The 21,190-nt window shown below is 41.9% G+C and overlaps 1 protein-coding gene across 2 annotated transcripts in view; it reads right to left on the reverse strand.

Annotated features, from left to right (window-relative positions):
- Nucleotides 1–8,991: 8,991 nt before the first annotated feature.
- LOC131188825 (sarcoplasmic/endoplasmic reticulum calcium ATPase 3) overlaps nt 8,992–21,190 on the reverse strand; it is a 184,439-nt gene continuing 172,240 nt past the window's right edge. Inside the window, exons 20-22 of one of the 2 annotated variants that reach the window (XR_009152846.1) lie at nt 16,268–16,385; nt 13,859–14,014; nt 8,992–13,634 (exon numbers count right to left, since the gene is read on the reverse strand). Coding sequence is in view for 1 of the 2 variants with exons in the window: in XM_058164415.1 (XP_058020398.1) it covers nt 13,995–14,014; nt 16,268–16,385 (138 nt within the window). In the remaining variant the exon portion in view is untranslated. Of the gene's footprint in view, nt 14,015–16,267; nt 16,386–21,190 lie in introns of both variants that reach the window. The other variant, XM_058164415.1, reaches the window with a different exon arrangement.

Raw genomic sequence — 21,190 nt, forward strand, 5'->3', positions numbered from 1 at the left:
TAATATGCATATAAAAGTAATGTTTAGAAATTTTCATGGCCTATTTCCATTGAGCTGGAACCAATTACCCTATTTTCCATAGAAATATCACTTCTGAGTAGTGCAAATTTGAATATTGTAACCATTTTGTGGTATTCATGAATGGTACTAATTGAGATCTATCTGTATGTTTGTATATGTATAAGTATCTATATTCTGTTGTCTGTATAAACCCTACAGAGCTCTCTGGTCTTCTGTTTCTAGCTAAAAGGAAGGAAGAACAAGATAAGAGAGCTAAAGAACACAGATTAAACCATCAGCTGGCAAAATTTAGACTGATAAGCAGAAACAAAGTAAAGAAAATATTTATCTGTCAGGACTGCATGCTGGTGCTGATAAATATGACATTTCTTTGAGAAAGGAACTGAAATATCAAACAAGAAGAAAACATGAGAGACCTGAACAAAGTATTGACCTGTATGGTGAGAACCAACCAGAGGTTGTATTCAGCCAGTTCAGACTGGTTTGGGCGAACCGGTAGCGGAAATTGTGGGTGGGGCCCACCTGCCCAGGCTCTATGCTGTCCTATTTAGGAATGTTTTTGAGGCTGGGCACATGTGCAGAAGGCGCGTGTGCAAGCAAAGCACCTACACGGAAGGTCGGGCGCATCCACAGAACACAGGTGTGCGTGTGAACCTGTAGTAACAAAATGTGAAACCCACCACTGGAACCAACACAGATATCATGACCCATAGATGTTCAGAGATGGAAACTGGAAAGCTGAGATTTATCTACTAAGAGCTCTTTAAAATCTCCCAAATGTGGAGTTCTTGGTACTTGTTGAACTTGGTTGTTTTCTTGCAAGCATTTCATTACCTAAATAGATAACATCTTCTGTGCTAGAAGGGAATGGGGTTTGCTTTCTGTTTATATACATATAAACAGAGTATATATATCTTCAGTAACAGAGTTGTTAATGCCTGGAATGCACTACCTGACTCTGTGATCTCTTCCCAAAATCCCCAAAGCTTTAACCAAAAACTGTCTACTAGTGACCTCACCCTTTCCCTAAGAGGTCTGTAAGGGGCGTGCATAAGAGCATAAGTGTGCCTACTGTTCCTGTCCTAATGTTTCCTTTCATTATATCCAATTAATATAGTTGTTACATACTTATGCTTATATATATGCTTATATATTGTATAATTATTTCATGCTTATGTTTATATATACTGTTGTGACAAACAAACAAACAAACAAACAAACAAATACATTGGCTTGCCCTGTCAGTGTTGGTGGGAGAGTTGCTTTCTTCTTGGTACTTGGTACTTCTTGGTTAAGAACCGAGGTGGCTCAGTGGTTAGAGTGCAGCACTGCAGGCTACTTCAGCTGACTGCTAGCTGCAGTTCGGCAGTTTACTTGTAAATTTCACCGGCTCAAGGTTGACTCAGCCTTCCATCCTTCTGAGGTGGGTAAAATGAGGACCGAGATTGCTGGGGGCAATAGGCTGACTCTGTAAACCGCTTAGAGAGGGCTGTAAAAGCACTGTGAAGCGGTACATAAGTCTAGGTGCTATTGCTATTGCTATTGCTATTTCCTTGATTAAGCTGTTGTTTATTATTTGATTGTTGGTCTGATATTAATCCTGGTGTCAACCCCTGCTTATCTGGGTGTTGATTGCAGCCAGTTAATTGGGACAGAGAGCAAAGTCCAGTCCCTTGAAACACTGAAAATGTTATCTAATTGGGTAAGGAAATGTCTGCAAGAAAACAACCAAGCTCAGAGAGCACCAAGAACTTCATGTACAGAGTATATATCTGTAGAGAATGTTCTAATAAGATAGTTGAAACAAATATCCTTTATTTGTGGTTTGCTATGTGTGTCTTCAATACATGCTTGCTCTAACGGTACTTATAAGATGGCATGTATGTATCTTGTAATTGATAATGGGGAGAAAAAAGGAGTCTTCCATTGCCACTGTTCTTTCTGACAAGCTGCAAGTTGGAAGAAGTAATTGGGAAAATAAATGGGGTCAACAGAACTGAGAAAAGGAAGATGGGAGTAACTAGACTAGCAATTCTAAATTTGGTCCATTTAGCCAAACGTGAATGGCAGCTTCAGGATTTTAGGCAAGAGTTTTTTTTCTCAGCCATATCTGGAGAAATCGCAGATTGGATCGGCTGCATGAAAAGTATGCAGTCTTAAAAACAGAATGTCTATTTGAGGAACAATGAAAACAAATGGTATTTATTATAAAGGCTGGAATGAAGGTTTGAAGGACTTATCTAACTAACCCCATTTGCACCCATCTAGAACAGCCTCTTCATTCAGTTCCCTTCCAGTTTTCAGCTGACCAAATTTCCTCCTGCACAGAAAACTGTATTCTCCCCTCTCTTGCTTCAATTTATCTTAACATAATGCACTTCCCTTTCCCTTCAAAATAGTGACAGACAGGAACTATCACACTATTTATGTCTTTATGGCTATTTTAATGTTTTTGCTGCTCGGAGATGCTGAGAAACAGCATACTGTAGAGATCTCTGGCCACTGGCTGTCGTCATCGTCATCATCATCATCATGAACTGTATTCATCCTTGTAAACATTTCTGCCTAGCCTGTCAGGCTTGTTCATTCAGATTTTTTTCCCTTTTCTTGACCACCCGATTGTCTTCTTTGAATGACTTCTGTGCTTGAGCCAGCGGTGTGAACTTTAGAATAAGAGGCTGTGATAAATGAACAGAAAGTTTTTGGTCTGCAAGCAAAGGAATGATATATTTAATAGCAAAAAAATAGAATTTTTTTGGTAAGCAGAAGTCATAGAACACCAGTGCTCACTATGATAACTTCAATCCTGTTAACTTTTTGTAAAGCTCTGAAGACCTGGCTATTCTCCCAGGCATTTGGGTCAGGCAGTTAGATAAGCTCTATTAATATGATTTTTGTTTTTGGAGGTTATTGCTTAACCAGAATATTGTGAGTTTATATTGTGATGGTGGTTTTAATCTTGGTTTGCTTCCCAGAGTCACTGTTGTAAGATGGGTCACTTTACAAATGGTTTTTAAAAGATAAATATAGTTCTAATAAGGAGACTAGCTACTTTTTTTATAGATAGCGCAGTCCAAGAGGCTAAGAAAATTGAAAGAAAGAGGAAAAAAGGAGGAGCCATTAAGAGCAGAGAGAGGAAACTGATAAAAGAACAGATCAAAAGAGGCGAAAGAAAGGGAAAGGAGCTAACCAGTGTTATCTAAAATATAAATTAACATTGGTAGCTCTTGTAATTTACTATTCTGGAATAGAATATTCAGGAGCAGTTTTACTGAGGAAGTGTCTGCAAGAAAACAACCAAGCTCAGAGAGCACCAAGAACTTCATGTATAGAGTATATATCTGTAGAGTACGTTCTAATAAAATAGTTATTTGTGGTTTGCTATGTGTGTCTTCAATACACGCTTGCTCTAATAGTACTTATAAGATGGCATGTATGTATCTTGTAATTGATAATGGGGAGAAAAAAGGAGTCTTCCATTGCCACTGTTCTTTCTGACAAGCTGCAAGTTGAAAGAAGTAATTGGGAAAATAAATGGGATAAACAGAACTGAGAAAAGGAAGATGGGAATAACTAGACTAGCAATTCTAAATTTGGTCCATTTAGCCAAACATGAATGGCAGCTTCAGGATTTTAGGCAAGAGTTTTTTTTCTCAGCCATATCTGGAGAAATCGCAGATTGGATCGGCTGCATGAAAAGTATGCAGTCTTAAAAACAGAATGTCTATTTGAGGAACAATGAAAACAAATGGTATTTATTATAAAGGCTGGAATGAAGGTTTGAAGGACTTATCTAACTAACCCCATTTGCACCCATCTAGAACAGCCTCTTCATTCAGTTCCCTTCCAGTTTTCAGCTGACCAAATTTCCTCCTGCACAGAAAACTGTATTCTCCCCTCTCTTGCTTAAATTTATCTTAACATAATGCACTTCCCTTTCCCTTCAAAATAGTGACAGACAGGAACTATCACACTATTTATGTCTTTATGGCTATTTTAATGTTTTTGCTGCTCGGAGACACTGAGAAACAGCATACTGTAGAGATCTCTGGCCACTGGCTGTCGTCGTCATCATCATCATGAACTGTATTCATCCTTGTAAACATTTCTGCCTAGCCTGTCAGGCTTGTTCATTCAGATTTTTTCCCCTTTTCTTGACCACCCGATTGTCTTCTTTGAATGACTTCTGTGCTTGAGCCAGCGGTGTGAACTTTGGAATAAGAGGCTGTGATAAATGAACAGAAAGTTTTTGGTCTGCAAGCAAAGGAATGATATATTTAATAGCAAAAAATAGAAATTTTTTGGTAAGCAGAAGTCATAGAACACCAGTGCTCACTATGATAACTTCAATCCTGTTAACTTTTTGTAAAGCTCTGAAGACCTGGCTATTCTCCCAGGCATTTGGGTCAGGCAGTTAGATAAGCTCTATTAATATGATTTTTGTTTTTGGAGGTTATTGCTTAACCAGAATATTGTGAGTTTATATTGTGATGGTGGTTTTAATCTTGGTTTGCTTCCCAGAGTCACTGTTGTAAGATGGGTCACTTTACAAATGGTTTTTAAAAGATAAATATAATTCTAATAAGGAGACTAGCTACTTTTTTTTATAGATAGCGCAGTCCAAGAGGCTAAGAAAATTGAAAGAAAGAGGAAAAAAGGAGGAGCCATTAAGAGCAGAGAGAGGAAACTGTAAAAGAACAGATCAAAAGAGGCGAAAGAAAGGGAAAGGAGCTAACCAGTGTTATCTAAAATATAAATTAACATTGGTAGCTCTTGTAATTTACTATTCTGGAATAGAATATTCAGGAGCAGTTTTACTGAGGAAGTGTCTAGAATTAGAGCACATAGAGAATTACTTCATTATATTTATATTTGCATTGTATTAATTGTATTACTAAGTTTTATTTATCAAACTCTGTATTTAATTGAGGAGTCCTTGGTGCTCTTTGAGCTTGGTTATTTTCTTGCAGATGTTTCATTACCCAAACTATGTAACAGGCTGATGATGCTACCTAGTTTGGGTAATGAAATATCTGCAAAACAACCAAGGACCCATCATTTCAACCCTAAGCTACAAATATTCTCCTTTACTGTATTTAATCGTTCATCATCAATTAGCTCTCCATGTAAATAAGAGTCAAAATGTAATCCTTCCCAGTTATACTGTTTGGAAAAGACCAGAGATGAGATAGAATATTATTTTTCTACTGATGTTGTAGGGAGATTTTAAATTGTATTTTACTGTCCCAAAACATTTGACTACTGTACTATAACTGATTTCCAATTAATTAATTAAATTCTAAGGTCCTTTTCACTCATGCTGTTGGCAAGTCAGGTATTCCCCATCCTATATGTCTGCTCTTTGGATATATTTTTCCTATATGAAAAGCTTGATGTTTGTCTCTAGTGAATTTCATCATTATTTTCAGTCCTCTGAATGATGTGTCTTTTACAGTAACAACTATTCTATCAAGATTGTCTGATAGTGAAATCAGTAAGCATTTTCTCTATTTTCAAGTCTTTAACGAATCTGTTGGTATGTTATTTGGTAACTCATTCTAACTTGATAAGGAATTGAGTCCCAAACACTTGCTACTACTATTATTATAATAATTAATAATAGCTGTTACTGTATAATTTTTGAGTCTGTTGGAGATCTGCTAAATAGATACATTATGTACATTTTGCTCAGGTTTTAACTCTTAACCACTTACAATTTTAATATTTATACATGAGTTTGGAGAGATTCCTTCACAGTCCCTTTGTGTGTTAATTTTCTTAAATAATTTGTGTCATCAGATAATGTTTTCACACCCAGATTTCTCTTCCTAAAGAATTGCTCTGTAATGTATAATTATGGCGAGCTTACTCAAGCTCTACTGGTAAGCATTCATGTTTATGCAACCTATATTTGTATATTTATTCAACATTAATTGCATTTCCCGTCCCGTATTCAACATCCATCTTGTTAGGGTCCTCAAAATGCTGGTTAACACTTCAACAAATCCTTGTTGTGGGATTTACTTGAATGCCCAACAGTTTTATTATTATGGTTTGAAAAAAAACTGATTATCAATGGATCAAGAACCTTAGTCCCATTCCAAGCTGTGTTAATTGATTTTAACAGAAGTACCATTGACTTCAGCAGCTGTTTAAGTGGAAACAGTACTAGAAAAGTCTATTTAGGCCATCATATCCAGCCTCTTTCTCAGTTTCAAAATCCAAGTTAAAGCATCCCATTTAGTGGGTTGAACAAACTCAATTAAGGCAAGCTACTAGCTCTCTGGCAACTGGATTCACTGTGAAGCTGCTCTTATGAAGTTGGGTTTTCCCCCCTTAAAATTCAAATGAAATCTGCTTTTGTTTAGCATGGTTTACCTTCCTTTCTGAAGACACAGGACAGGGCTGAACTCTCTCTCTCTATGGTCACCTTTTGGCTCTTTGAAGATTGCTATTATATCCTCCATAAAAAAACCAGTGCTGAGTTTCAAATTTTTTACTACCAGTTCTGTGGGCGTGGCTTGGTAGTCATGTGACTGAGTGGGCATGGCCAACTTGATGTCACTCACAGCCACGGCCACTCAGTCGCATGACCACCCCACCTAGCTGCACCCACAGAAAAAAGGTAGGAAAACTTTTTGAATTTCTACCTATCTACTTATTTTCTGCCCAGGCCTAGCCTAATCTATCAAAGGTCTTGTTGTGCCTCGTCCTCCCTCCTCTCCTCAGCTGGGCCCCTCCCGTCTCGTCCCGGGTCTTCTATCAGACTCCGAGTCTGATAATGAAGATGAAGGGCCTGTCATGCCTCCAGCCCCCGGCCCTGGCCCCATGCCCGGACAGGATGTCAGGAATGAACAAACAAACCTCACTCCTACAGCGTGTGAGTAGGGAGCCAGCCACGTGCTGGAATTACCGGCAGCAGTCCAGCGGAAGAGAATTTACAGTGGGAGATCCGCTTCCGGAGATCTGAGAGGCGACGTCAGCAGAAGGAAGGGAGGGGCAGGCCTGGATACGTACTGAGTCATGGAGCCACACCCCACAGCTTATATAAAGGACCAGCTTGAGTCAAGCAACTTTCAGTCAAGCAAAGTCTCATTTAGTTTGCTGAAGTCACAACTTGGATTCCTGCCTGCCCTGAGAAATCTGAAAGGAATTTGGCAAAGCTGCAGAGGCTTCATGGCCACGCTTGATATGGACTTCCTAGACCCGTCGTCGGAGGGGGAGGGGGACACGACAGGCCTTCTCCTGCACGCTCCCTTCGCCAGTCACATGCGTCGCCCCATTTCCCCGCAGGGCTAGTCCCGCTTCCTCCCCTACCACCACCTCTTTCTTCAGGCTGCTTACCTTCCTCCTACAGTGGCTGGTCCAGAGTCTGGAAGGCAAGCTGACCTCCAGTTGATTTCAGCGGCCTCCAGCCAGCCGCCGCTGCCGGGAAGCGGCTGGCAAAGAGGCGGCGGCTGGGAGGCTTTTTGCAGTCGCATCAAAAAATAAAAAGCCTCCCAGGCTGCTGAAAATTACCGGAGGTCGCCAAAAAACCCGCTGCCATTGCCGCCTTGTTCTTCGCGCTGGCCGCACGCATGCATCCCATTGCCTGCTGCGTTGCGCTTGGACTGATGCAGCAGGCAATGGGATGCGCCAGTTTGAATGTGACGCAGCAGGTAATGGGATGCGATGGCAGCAGCTTTTTTGGTGACCTTCGGTAGTTTTTGGCAGCCTGGGAGGCTTTTTCTTTTTCGATTTGATTGCAAGAAGCCTCCCAGCCGCTGCGTCTTTGCCAGCCATTTCCCGGCAGTCATGCGGGCAGGTGGGGCAAGCAAGCAGCAACCAGGATACCTGTTGGGGGATTTGGCCAGCCAGCGGTCGCTACCAGTTTGGTGACCCAGGTCCAATTACCGCTACTGGCTTTCCCGAACTGGTGCGAACCGGTAGAAACCCACCACTGATAAACACCCATCTCTTTCCAGGGCTAAACATATCCAGCTCCTTTAATGTCTCTTTTTAAAACTTAGTTACTGAATCCCCGATAACTCTCACTTTTTTTGAACTTCTTTTCTGAATTCTTCTGGACACACAGTACTTGAGGTGGGAATATGGCACCACAAAATGGACTGGAATTGTGAATTTCTGTATCATTTATTCATTGGATAAAGCTTTTACTATAAAGAGGGGGAAATATCCTTCTAGCAGTTTTTTTACACTGTTGATAGTTTAGTACAGGGGTCTCCAACCTTGGCAACTTTAAGACTTGTGGATTTCAACTCCCAGAATTCCTCAGCCAGCTAAGCTTACCTGGCTAAGGAATTCTGGGAGTTGAAGTTCACAAGTTTTAAAGTTGCCAAAGTTGGAGACCCCTAGTTTAGTAAACCTTTTATTAGAGAGGAGCTGAATTTCTGAAAGTGAACATCATGGATGTGTGCGAATGGGGGGAGGGACTGAAAAGTAGGATAGAAAATGTTTTATTAAACTAAATTAATTACTCTGAAACAATTACTGAAAAGTCAAAGTTTCCGTCAACAGAACAAAAGAAACACGACACATTTAGAAAGTGAAGAATATGTTTTCTTTCTGTTTTTTAAAACTTTCTTGTAATCACATGTATCTTATAAAGGTGATCTCTTCTCCAAAGCTTCATATTAAAACTTCTTGATTACAAGTATATATTAAATACATTAACAACATTTCATGCAAGATTTTTTTTTCTGTACAGCTCAACCAGCTCAGTAGTATATTCAAATCTATACATTCCCAAAGACTTAGCAAAGTTCCCTACCTTGGAAATATTTTATTTTATACAATGCTGGTGATAAGGAAGAAAGGTGGTATGTGGTTTCTAAAGGATTATCATCTTAAATAATATCCGCGAATTAGCTGAAAATGTGGGCTGTCTTTCTTTTCAATGGATAGCAATTTCAGGATTTTGTCAAAACTTAGCTAAAATGTTTTTGGTTTTTTTGAAAAAAAAAACTTGAATTGTGAAAACGGGGGTCATTTAATCTTGCAAAGATCACATGGACAGTGGCATTCAAGAAGAATGGAAGAAAAATCTGTTCAATTTACAACATAATACGTATATACTTTCCCCACCCGGACACAAAACCATAATGTCAAAAATGTCAATATTTGCACATTCCCCAAAGTTTTGATGCAGTCCAGCAATTTAAGAAAATATGTGCAAAAACATGCATATTGGGAGAAAGTGTACAAAAATGTTCTTATGGGATTTTAATTAAAAATATTTCTCGGGATGAAATGGGATGAAATAAACATGATACTACAGCAAGAAAAAGAAACCAAATGAAATCAGAAGTGACAAGTTTATCCATCCCTATTCAGCCTATGTACAAAGAGACATTATTTTCCGGAATATAGGCGTATGGTAACATAAACAAATATATCACTTTTTGTCCATATTGGATACAGGTTTAAGTATCATATTTTGGGATTTCATCAGGGACTGTAGGTTTTCTTGTTTTTAGAGAAGAATCTGAGAACTTTAGATACAAAGAGAATTGCAGGAAAGATTCTCCAGTTTTGATTTTGAATAGAAATGGGCCCTTTGGGAACAGAAGTCATCCCTGCTCCCGACAAGATTGTTTAAAACAGCTGGAAGATAAACAAGGTTACCAAAAGAAAGATATCAGGAACAGAAATACAAACTTATTCAACAGGTGGCATCACCTTTTGAAGCAGAGCTTCTGTGTCTTGAACAAAACATGCCTGTGATTTTAATTTCCTGCTGCATGACTGATGTAAATCTCATGAAATACAATTCTTATTAACAAAGAGGTAGAGGGATTGGGAAACTTCATCTACCAAAATATTTTATTACTAAATGCCCTCACGCTTATGCATAATTCACAGTTCTTCTGCGTTTTGCTCCAGGGGCCTCTGAAAGAGAGCAGACAGTCCAAAAAAAAAGTAAGATGGCGGTTACACATTCATGTTCAATCCCCCCTATATCTGTAGACACATATAAAACAGAGGTAGGCAATCATAACTACCAACTTAATTTTTCTTTTTAATCACTCTGCACCCCAATAGACACACCTGTCTTGGTTAAAATAACTTCCTGGACCATTACTGCTGTTAGTAAGAAGATTGATTGGATAAGCAATTGAAGACTCTTTTAAGAAAATTTTGAAATGTGTCTCCGTGGTTCAAGAGACCATTAAGAAGTGGGGGGAAAGCAGTGCCAGGAGATAGAAACTTCATACACCATGTATACACCCTCTTCTTTTCCCATTCAAAAGGAATGATGTAAAATTAATTATGAAAGACCTTTATGATAGAACGCCAAATACTTCAAGCCAAACTTTTGCCCACATATGAAACATGGAAGTGCCAGAGAAAGATCCCTGAGTTGGTGCGGCAAATGTCTAGATTCATATGATGCCTTGATGGCTTCACGGTTAACTGCCCCCTCCCCATTCAGTAACACAGACAGCACATTTAAAGTGGAACGAAACTCATGTAAACTCAACGTCACTCCTTCAGAGAAATAAACAAGCAAGCAAACCAATCACACAAAGACAAATAATGCAGGGAACAGAAGCTCTGCCGCATGCAGATAATTTCTCCCTCTGCTGCTCTGTCATATTTTCCAGGTGTTTTTAGCTCAAAAGTGAGAATAGATTGAAGTCGGCTTAAATGCACAGTGCAAACATACTTTTAAAGCTCAATATATTAAGAAGCCTCAGGAAGCATCTATTTCAATATGCCAAAACATATCATAGCCAATAGCTGTAAGAACTTGGAAGCAGAAAAACAAATAAGGAAAGAAGTTTGAGGCTTTTCTCCTCTTACACAAATATGTCCTGTCCCCTTGATGTTGCCAGCGTTTTATTCCCAGCCCCCATGACACATTCTTAAGCCATCCTTAAGTGGCTAAAGTGGTGCTAAAGTTGCATTTTCTTCCTTACTTGGGGATATAAAGCCCGTCAAGCTTAATCAACTCTCATTTTCCAGGAAAGCAGATGATTGCCAGTGATGGAAAAAAAGAGGCAAGACAAGTCAGTCAGTATTCTGTCTGTTTTCTGCTGACTCGGATATGGGTGGGAAGCATTTCAACAGCAGTAGGAAAAAGCCGTTAGAATCCTCTAAAATTACCTGCCTTTAGAATTATGCTCATTCCAAAAAAGCAATTCTTGTGTGCAAAAAAAGAGGTGAACTCAACATACACTGGATAAAATATTTATGGAGATTCTCAGTCACCCAGGTCATAATTGTCCCAAAGGTGCTTTTTCAAGAGGCAGCTGGACTTCCTTTGTTTTTCCTTGAGGACATTTGGCTTCTCATCCAAAAAGCCGGAACTGAACTGAAGAAGCTTCTTGGATGAGAAGCGAAACATCTTCAAGGAAAAACAAAGGAAGTCCAGTTGCCTCTTGAAAAAGCACCTTTGGGAGTGCTGGGCCATTAGTATAGAAAGTCCTCTCAACTTGACTTTGGGACAATCATTATCTCTCTGCTCAGCCCAGCCCCTCAAAGGACTGTTGTTGACACGAGTAAAATTGAGAAGCTCATGTAAGCTGTTTTGTAATGCTGGAGAAAAGGTGAGAGAGAAATCTAATAATTTTCCTTCTCCTCTATAATCATCATCTGCTCTTAGGTACTGTTCTTAAAAAACAACAACGCTGTCAGGTAGGACACCCACACTTCATGTTAATATTACTATGGGACTACTTTTCTTTTTCCTGGGGAAAAAGCCCTTGGCCATATTGCAAAAACAGCCTTCAAGAGGACCTTTCTGAAATATCATCTTCTTTCCAAAGGCTGGAAATTCATCATTTATGATTCTCCACGTAGCTACATTTGATGCTGTTGTGAGAATAACCATCTTAAAGTGTGGAAGCTTTCCATGGAAATCCATGGTTAGAAATTAAAATCTGGCACCCATGCCATCAAATCTCTTCTGTTACATCCGTAAGAGTTATGGATTACACAGATCACAGTTCTAGGCACCTGGCCTGAAAAACAGCCAGGTTTGATAAGTAATGAGAATGCAAACTCTTGCCCCAAATAAAGACATTATTTTGCACCCTTTAAATCTTCAAGGACCATGAACTAAATTGTATAAACGTCCCATGTCTCTTAGGATATGGAGAAACAGAATTGCTGTGGTCTTTTACCGTATCATTCATGAATTTTATCTGGACCCTTTTCAGTACAAGACTCTTGGTTTTTTCTTGAGAGATCTATTAAGAATAAATGTCTATGGGGATTCTCCAGTCATCCAGGTCATGGTTGTCCCAAAGGTGTTTTTTTGAAGAGGCAACTGTTTTTTTTTTAAAGACATTTTGCTTCTCATCCAGAGCTGAAGAAGTTTCTTGGATGAGAAGCAAAACATCTTCAAAGAAAAACCAGAAAGTCCAGTTGCCTCTTGAAAAAAGGGATATTAAGAATAAACTATACAGAAGGAAGGTTGTCCCTTTGTTAGAAAGTAACTATTATGATTATTCTGATCTTATGGCACCCCCAATTATATCTTTGAAGGCCACTCTGGACAGTTCACACAGAAACTAATACTAGCCAAAATGTATCAATTTGTTTACCCAAAGGTAGCTTCTCAGTTCAGTGGCAAAATATTTCAGTTTTTTTTGTAGGAGTGCACAGATTCAGCCTCCAATATCTCCAGTTACAAAGATTTCAGGCAGCAAGTGAGAAAAACAATAGCTCACAAAATTGTGCTACCAGGCAGATAGGCTAAATTATGGGCATCCAACCTTTTGGCTTGCCTGAGCCGTGACTGAATGAAGAGGAATTGTCTTGGGCTGCATACAAAACATGTAGTATAGTTACTGTATACAAAATATTGCTAAAAAAATCACATAATAATGTTAAAGGTTTATGATCTTATCGGGCTATATTACTACCTGTCCAGGGTTGCGTGAGGCCTATGGGCTGCGGATTGGACACACCTGCGCTAAATGGATCAATGCATTGACTTCTAATGAGACATATTTCTATATATTTATGGTCTACAGTCACACAAACATGGATAGATATGTCTCCACACAATACCTTATATACAAAGGGGGGTTCTATGAATAAAGAATTGATATAGGAGAGAAATGGCCAAGCTAAAATCTTTGTTTCAAAATACCAGTTTTCCACACTAATTCCACACTGAATTCAGCTTTCTGGTATAGAAGAAGCTGGAGGTCCTCCTCCATACAAGAAAACTTATGAAAAAATGGTGGGAGAAAGTTTCCCACAAGAACAAAACAAGGCAGAAGTCGATGGTTAAGGGTACATTGAACTTTTCTACCCTCTTTCTCATAAGCCTGCAAGCACAAGCGTTGCAGCCATCTTCTAATTCTAGAATTTAGGCATCTACACAAAGCCAAGCATGGTTTCAGCAGCCAGTCTCCAGTAAGATATGATGAATATACAGTAGCCAATCAAGTGGTCAAACATACTTCTCAAAAAAATCTGATTGGCTACCTCAAGTCATATGGTATTTTCTGTCTCTTATAAAACCTGACAGGACTGTGTCAAAGAGGGTCTTGTTGGTGAAGGATAGATTCATCCCACCAGGGGCTACTTCTCACAAGAACCATAGAATAAAACTCACAAATAATTCCTTGTTTCAAGAGAAAAATGCAGTTCTTAGGGTGCTGAAAAAAAGAGAATTTAAAAAAAAAGGAATCAAATCTTCAGAAGCAGATCTCAAAAGGTTTGCCTCCATTAAAGAGCAAACTTTACCTTCCCTCCCCAGCCATAATTTAACTGTCCAGTATTTGCACAACTATATACAGGAAAAAAAAACCCAGCTACATAACAAAAGTAAAAATAAAAACCAAACAAAAATATCAGTTTTTCATTTCTTTTGACAATTCACCCGCATTAAGTCCGAGACTTCAAAAACATGCACATTCCTTGATGTCTTTTGGAAATGTTCAAGCATGCAATTTCTTCAGTCCCAGGTAAGAGTTTACGATTCATTTTGCGGAGAAACTGAGTTTCTTTTGTGCAGGTCATTTCTTGGTCTCTTTGCCTGGGGATAGGGACACAGGAAAACATTTTTTTTTAAAAAAAAAATCACATTTCCGCTGACCTTTCCTTAACTGGACATAATTTACCGTATTTTTCGGAGTATAAGATGCACTAAGACACGCCTTAGTTTTTGGGGAGGAAAATAAGAAAAAAGCTGATTGGCAGGTGGATTGGCCTCCCGGAATACCCCCAATCAGCTGTTTCCAGAGGTGAATTTTAGCAACAGGTTCCTTGGTTGTGAGCTCTGTGCCATGCTCTTTTTTGCTTTTTTTTCAAAATGCCTCTAATACTTCTGAAACTCCATTTCAGAAAGAACTTTTTTCTGCCTCTGAGAGCCTCCGAAACAGCTTCAGAAAAAAAGCCTCTGAAGCTCTGTTTGGGGGCTTCTTTTCTGAAGCTTCGTTTCTGATGCTTTATTCAGCCTCTAAAACCTTGAGAAGTTGGGCGGGGCTACATTCGGAGTATAAGACGCACCCAGATTTTCACCCTCTTTTTTGGGGGGAAAAAGGTGCATCTTATACTCCAAAAAATATGGTAATAAAAAAAGAAAAGGTTTTCTTTGTAGAAACATTTTTATCATCTTAAATAGATTCAAACATTGCATTATGCCATAATGTTTCATTTTGGATTAATGTATGCTGTGAACCCTAGCTACTTTTGTTTGCTCGGTCAATTATGGTTGAGCAAATCATGGCTTAATCGATAGATGAAACAGTCACTACCTCAAGATAATTAACTTGATAAGGATGGAAAACATTAAAGGGCCAGAAACTTCTCTGCAGAATCCTCTGCTGTTGGAAAGTGCTCTAAATTCTTTCTTAATTTGATTCTACAAATGGGGGAAAAGTACAGGTAGTCCTTGACTTACAACACTTTGTTTAGTGACTGTTCAAAGTTACAATGGCATTGAAAATAATGACTTATGACCATTTTTCACACTTATGACCATTGCTCACACTTATCACCGCAGCAGCATCCCCATGGTCATGTGATTTACATTCAGATACTTGACAACTGACTCATATTCAGTGTCCCGAAGTCGTGTGATCCCGTTTTGCGACCTTCTGACAAGCAAAGTCAATGGAGAAACAATTTAACAATTGCAATGATCCACTTAATAACGGTGGCAAGAAAAGTTATCAAATGCGGTAAAAACTCATTTAACAAATTTCTCACTTAACATAAATTTTGAGCTCTGTTTTTTTTTAAAAAATTTGAATTTATATCCTTCTCCGAAGACTCAGGGCGGCTTACATTGTGTTAAGCAATAGTCTCATCCATTTGTATATTATATACAAAGTCAACTTTTATTGCCCCCAACAATCTGGGTCCTCATTTTACCAACCTTATAAAGGATGGAAGGCTCAGTCAACCTTGGGCCTGGTGGGACTTGAACTTGCAGTAATTGCAAGCAGCTGTGTTAATAACAGACTGCATTAGTCTGTTGACCCACCAGAGGCCCGTTGTGGTCGTAAGTTGAGGACTACCTGTAACACATTACTAAAATGCAAAGACTGAGATTTTTGATGGCTGAATTGTTCTCAGTCTGGGGATCTTCTGTCAATCTGAGAGATTTACATAATTCTTCCACATGTACCACACACAAACACACCTCATGCAGATAGTCCTCAACTTAAAACAGTTCATTTAGTGACATTCAAAATTACAATGGCACTGAAAAAAGTGAGTTATGTCTGGTTTTATGACCCTTGCAACATCCCCATGGTCACGTGATCAAAATTCAGACGCTTGGCAACTGGTTCGTATTTATGATGCTTGCAGTGTCCACGGGGCCATGTGATCCTCTCTTGCAACCTTCTGAGAAGCAAAGGAAATGGGGAAACCGGGTTCACTTAATGACCATGTTACTAATTTACCAACTGCAGTGATTCACATAACAGCTGCAGCAAGAAAGGCTGTAACATGGGGCAAAAACTCACCGAACAATTGCCTCACTTAGCAACAGAAATGTTGGGCTCAATTGTGGTTGTAAATCAAGGATTACCTGTACAGAAAATGTATGTGAGTGTTCTGCATAAATTTTTCCCAATCTCTAAGTTCTCTCTCTAAGAAGAGTCTTGCCATTTAAGTCAGGGGTCTCCAACCTTGGCAACTTTAAGCCTGGCGGACTTCAACTCCCAGAATTCCCCAGCCAGCTTTGGTCTTCTTACTTTTGCAATTCAAGCTGTGCCTTGCATCAACACAATTAACTAGCCACAAAGCTTACGAGCAATCCCGCTGCAAGGGTACTCACCATCTAAATGATTACGGGAGAGATACTTCAAGCCTTCATCCAGCAGGATAACTGGCAAAGAGATTTGCAGCACTGTCTCCCATTGAGGCCAGCTAAGTGGGATCACCTGAAAGATCAGCTGCAAGATAAGAAAATGATGTGGATTACGTCCTTTGCATTATGTCGAGTTGTGGTGGCACAGTGGTTAGAATGCAGTATTGCAGGATAATTCTGCTGTCTGCCAGTAGTTCGATGCTCACTGGTTCAAGGTAGATTCAGCCTTCTACTCTTCCAAGGTTGGTAAAATGAGGACGCAGATTGTTGGGGGCGATATGCTGACTCTGTAAACCACTTAGAGAGGTAAGGTACCTTGTAAAGGTACTGTGAAGGTACCCTGTAAAGGTACTGTGAAGCAGTATATAAGCCTAAGTGCTATTGCTATTGCTATCTTCAAAACTCAGTCTGGAAATGTTGTTGCTTCTATAGTGTTCCAAAGAGAAAAACCTGAAGGGCACTCAGACTTGCTGAAGTACCACAAAATTTCAGGATGGGGATCATTTTGGAGTCAGGAACTGTTAAGTTCGGGAAGTAACGAGGCTGGAGACCAGGGTAGTGACAACAGCTCTTTAATATAGGGTGAACCCAGCAACCAGGCTGGGGAAAAACCTCTCCTTATATACAGTTCAACCGGCGGCTTCAACCAATCAGCAACGTGCTTGTTTCCCGCCAAAACCATTTAAAGATACATTACACTCCTTCCCTCCCAGAAAACACTTTACCCATATTTACATATTATTTCTCAACGTAATCACGCAATAGACTGGGCGTCTCCTGACTCTTTCGGACCTGCGCAGTACATTCCCTGGGAGTGGGTCGAGCTGACCGGAGGGGCTGTTTGCTCCTCTCAGCTCCTCCTCTAGGCCATCCGGCCCTGGATTAATAGCTGAGTCGTCCCTGCTGTTTTCTAATGGAACCTGTGGGCGTCGCTGGACCTCCGGAATGTCAGATAAGTCCTGCGATTTTCGGGTTTGAGTCAGCTGTGGAATCAAACATTGTGTAGTCAGGGCCTGTTTCGATTAATTCAGATTGTTCGGCTATGCGTTTCGTATTTGGTCTATGTGGCGCCTCCATACTCGGCCGCCCTTTAACTCTACCAAGTATGATTTGGACCTGTTCTGTTTAGGATTTGTCCTGCTATCCAGGTTGGGCCTTCACCATAGTTGTGTGCCCACACTGGTCGCCTATGTCCATTTCTCTTGTTTTTCCTATTTCCCCTTGTAACCCTCCGGTGTATAGTTTGGATTTAGCGGTCTAGGGGCACCTGAGCTTCGGCCCATTAATAATTCGCTGGGCTTCTGCCGGTTGTGACACAGGGGTTCTGTGTTGACGGCCAGGAAAACATCGATTTTTGTTTGCCAGTCGCCTGGCTTAAGTCTGGACAATGCCTCTTTGCGCCCGGACGGAACGCCTGCAAGGCCATTCGTCGCAGGGTGGAAAGGCACCGAGAGGGCATGTCGGATGCCCTCTTCTGCCAAGTACTCCTCAAATTCGGCTGCCGTGAATTGCGGGCCGTTATCGGAAACTAGTGTGTCGGGCAACCCATGGGTTACAAATAAGTGCCGTAGGACTGAGGTCACGGCCTCGGCTCTCATGGATCTCATGAGAGTGATTTCCAGCCATTTGGAGTAGGCATCTACTACTACCAGGAAGGTTTGGCCGTGGAAGGGGCCGGCAAAATCAATGTGTATTCTAGACCAGGGCCCCTGGGGTTTCTCCCATTCCCGAACCGGGGCCGTTGGGGTAGCGGTCTGGACTCCTGGCAGGCCTGGCATTTCCCTACCCTTTCAGCAATTTCTGAGTCCATTAAGGGCCACCACACATAGCTTCTCGCTAGACCCTTCATCCTAACGATCCCTGGGTGACCCTCGTGGAGGAGGTCCAACACCCTTTTCCTCAATTTTCTGGGATCACCACTCTATCCCCCATAGCAGGCACCCCTTGAGCCGAAAGTTCCCACGCTTTTTACAAATTCTTTAAACGCCGCCCGCAGCGGGCCACCCTCTTGTACCCAACCAAGTACAGTTCTCAAAGTAATGTCCCGGTATGACGCCCGAGCCACCTCCTTAGATGTGACTGGGCCAGAGTCCAGAGAGTCAATTAACAGTATGGGCGTCCCCAGAGTGGGGTCTTCGATCGCCCCTGGTAGTGGGCATCTGCTTAAAGCGTCCGCATGCCCCAACTCTTTTCCGGCCGATGCTGCAGTTTGTAGGAATAGGCGGCTAAGAAGATAGTCCATCGGGTCAATCGTGGCGAAAGTGCCACAGGCGTTGGTCGCCAGCCAGTATTCCTAACAGTGGTCTATGGTCTGTCACAATTTCAAAGTCTCTACCAAAACGATTCGTGAAACTTTTTACCCTGACACAATAGCTAGCACTTCCTTATCCAACTGGCTATAGTTCCTCTCTGTCGAGGACATCGCTCTGGAGTAGAAGGCTATTGGGGCTTCTGTGCCATTTGGAAACCTGTGGCTGAGCACAGCCCCACCCGTAAGGGGAAGCATCGCAGACTAATACCAATGGCAATGAGCTATGATACTGGACCAGTAAGCTATCGCCGAGAGTAGGTTTTTACTGCTCAAAGCCCTAGCTTCCGACTTTCCCCAAGACCAAGCAGTATTCTTTCCCAGTAACTTATGTAGCGGCTCGGCAACGGTTGCCTTATTTTTTAAAAAGACCGCGTAAAAATTCACTAGACCCAGGAATGCCTGTAGCTCTGTTTTGGTTTTTGGCGCTGGAGCCTTCGGATTGCCTTGACCTTGCTTTCAGTGGGTGAATTCTCCTTGTCTATTCTGTAGCCCAAGAACTCTACGGATTCTACCCCTATCTGGCATTTGTTCACTTTAACCTTTAGACCGCTGACCGGAAAATGCCCAGAACTTTCTCAAACGCTCCCCAATTCTTCTAAATTTTCGGCTGATACTAATACATCATCGAAATAGGGACTACCCCGGAGCCCTTGCAGAAGTCGCCCATTAAATTTTGAATAGACCAGGTGCCACACTCACCCCAAACTGTAACCGGGTACACTTGAAAGCACCTCTGTGAGTCACAATTGTCTGGGCTTCGCTGTGTTGGCGTCTCACGGGCAGTTGTTGATAGGCTTGGGCCAAATCTAATTTGGCAAAACCTGCCCTTGCCCCAGCGAGTGCAGCAAGTGTTGCACCACGGGAGGCGCTTTTGCAAGGCTTTGTTTAACGTTGCCTTGTAGTCAGCGCAGATTCTAACTGACCCATCTGATTTCACTGGGGTGACGATTGGCGTCTCCCACTTTGCATGATCGACTGGCACTAGTATCCCCTGACTGATGAGCTTGTCTATCTCCTTATCAATCTTGGGTTTAAGGGCAAAAGGGACTCTCCTTGCTTTTAACCGTATGGGGCTACCTGGGGGTCTAAATTGAAGGAAATAGGGGTCCCCTTGTACTTGCCCAGGCAGTCCTTGAAGACATCTTCGAACTCGTTCATGAGTGTGTCTTTTAGGTCAAAGTCACTTCTGTAGATGCCAGTCATTCCCATGCCCAATGCACGGAACCAGTCTAGTCCCAACAGACTTGGCAGGGTCCCTTCGACTATCGTGATTGGCAGGGTCTTCTTGTGTGGTCCGTACTCGACGCGGACGGAGGTGGTCCCTCGAACAGGGATGCGATTCCCTTGGTAGTCGTGAACTCGTAGCCGCTGTGTTTGCAGTTTGCGTTTGGCGATTCTCGGCAAAGCTTTCGCAAAAGTGTCCCAGGACATGATTGTGATCGCTGACCCGTGTCCACTTCTAGTCGCACGGCACTCCTTCGATTTTTGGTTTAGTGAAGATTTTCTTCTCGACGCTGGTTGCTGCACGGCCTATGATCACGGTCGCTCGATTTGAGTTCGCGCCTTTTGTTTTGACCAATCGCGGGTCGCCTTGCCGATCCTGCGGCCTGATTGGTCGGTTTGAATTTTCGGCGGGAAGGTTGGGGTGCTCGACAGACTTGAGCCAGATGCCCCTTCTTCTCGCACCGCCGACATGTAGCGTCCTTGAACTTGCATCGTTGACGCTGGTGTTGCCCTCCGCAACTTCCGCATTCATCCCGGTCTTCTTTGCCCCTTCTCTCGGTGAGGCAAACTCCTTCCTCATCCTCGCCGGCTGACTCGGTCTGGATTTCTTCATTGTGGACGGGGTTGATTTCTTCGCTCGCCGTTGGCGTGAGTGGCTTTGCAGGGTTTCCGCCGCTTGGGTGGACATCTCATGAGCTCTGGCTTCGTCCAGAGCGTTTGCCAGCGTTAGATTGCTTTTGATAGCAGCCGCCTCCATAAGCGAATGTCTCTGACCCCACGGATGAGTTGCTCTAACAGCTCCTCATCCAAGTCTCGGTACCCGCAGTCCTTGGAGGCTTTTCACAGGGCGGCCATGTAATCGCTGATGGATTCGCCCTCTTGCTGTCTGCGCTCCCCAAATTCAAAAGCGCGTGCATATTTGGACGGTGTTGGCGCGAAATGGTTCTTCAATAGATTTTGCAGAGTTTGCCACGATACCGATTGTACCGGCGTTGGCTCTGCCAGGGCTTCCGCAATGTCGATGACCTCCGGACCGTAGTGGCTCAGGAAATATGCCCTTTTGCGGTTGTCTGGAACTCCTTGCAGTTCGTTTGCTTCTAGGAAGCTTTCGAAACGGGTCATGTACGTTCCCCATTTCTCCCTGGCTGGGTCAAACGGCGCGGGCGGAGTGTAGCTGGCCATCTCCGCGGTTCTGCCCTGAGTTTGCTGGGTTCGGTTCTTCCGTGCTTCAGCTCGATTCTGGTGCTCCTTAACCTCGATATCCCATCCTCGTCGCCAGTGTTAAGTTCGGGAAGTAACGAGGCTGGAGACCAGGGTAGTGACAACAGCTCTTTAATATAGGGTGAACCCAGCAA

The sequence above is a fragment of the Ahaetulla prasina genome, chromosome 1 (assembly GCF_028640845.1).
Source record: "Ahaetulla prasina isolate Xishuangbanna chromosome 1, ASM2864084v1, whole genome shotgun sequence".
NCBI classification, from domain to species: domain Eukaryota; kingdom Metazoa; phylum Chordata; class Lepidosauria; order Squamata; family Colubridae; genus Ahaetulla; species Ahaetulla prasina.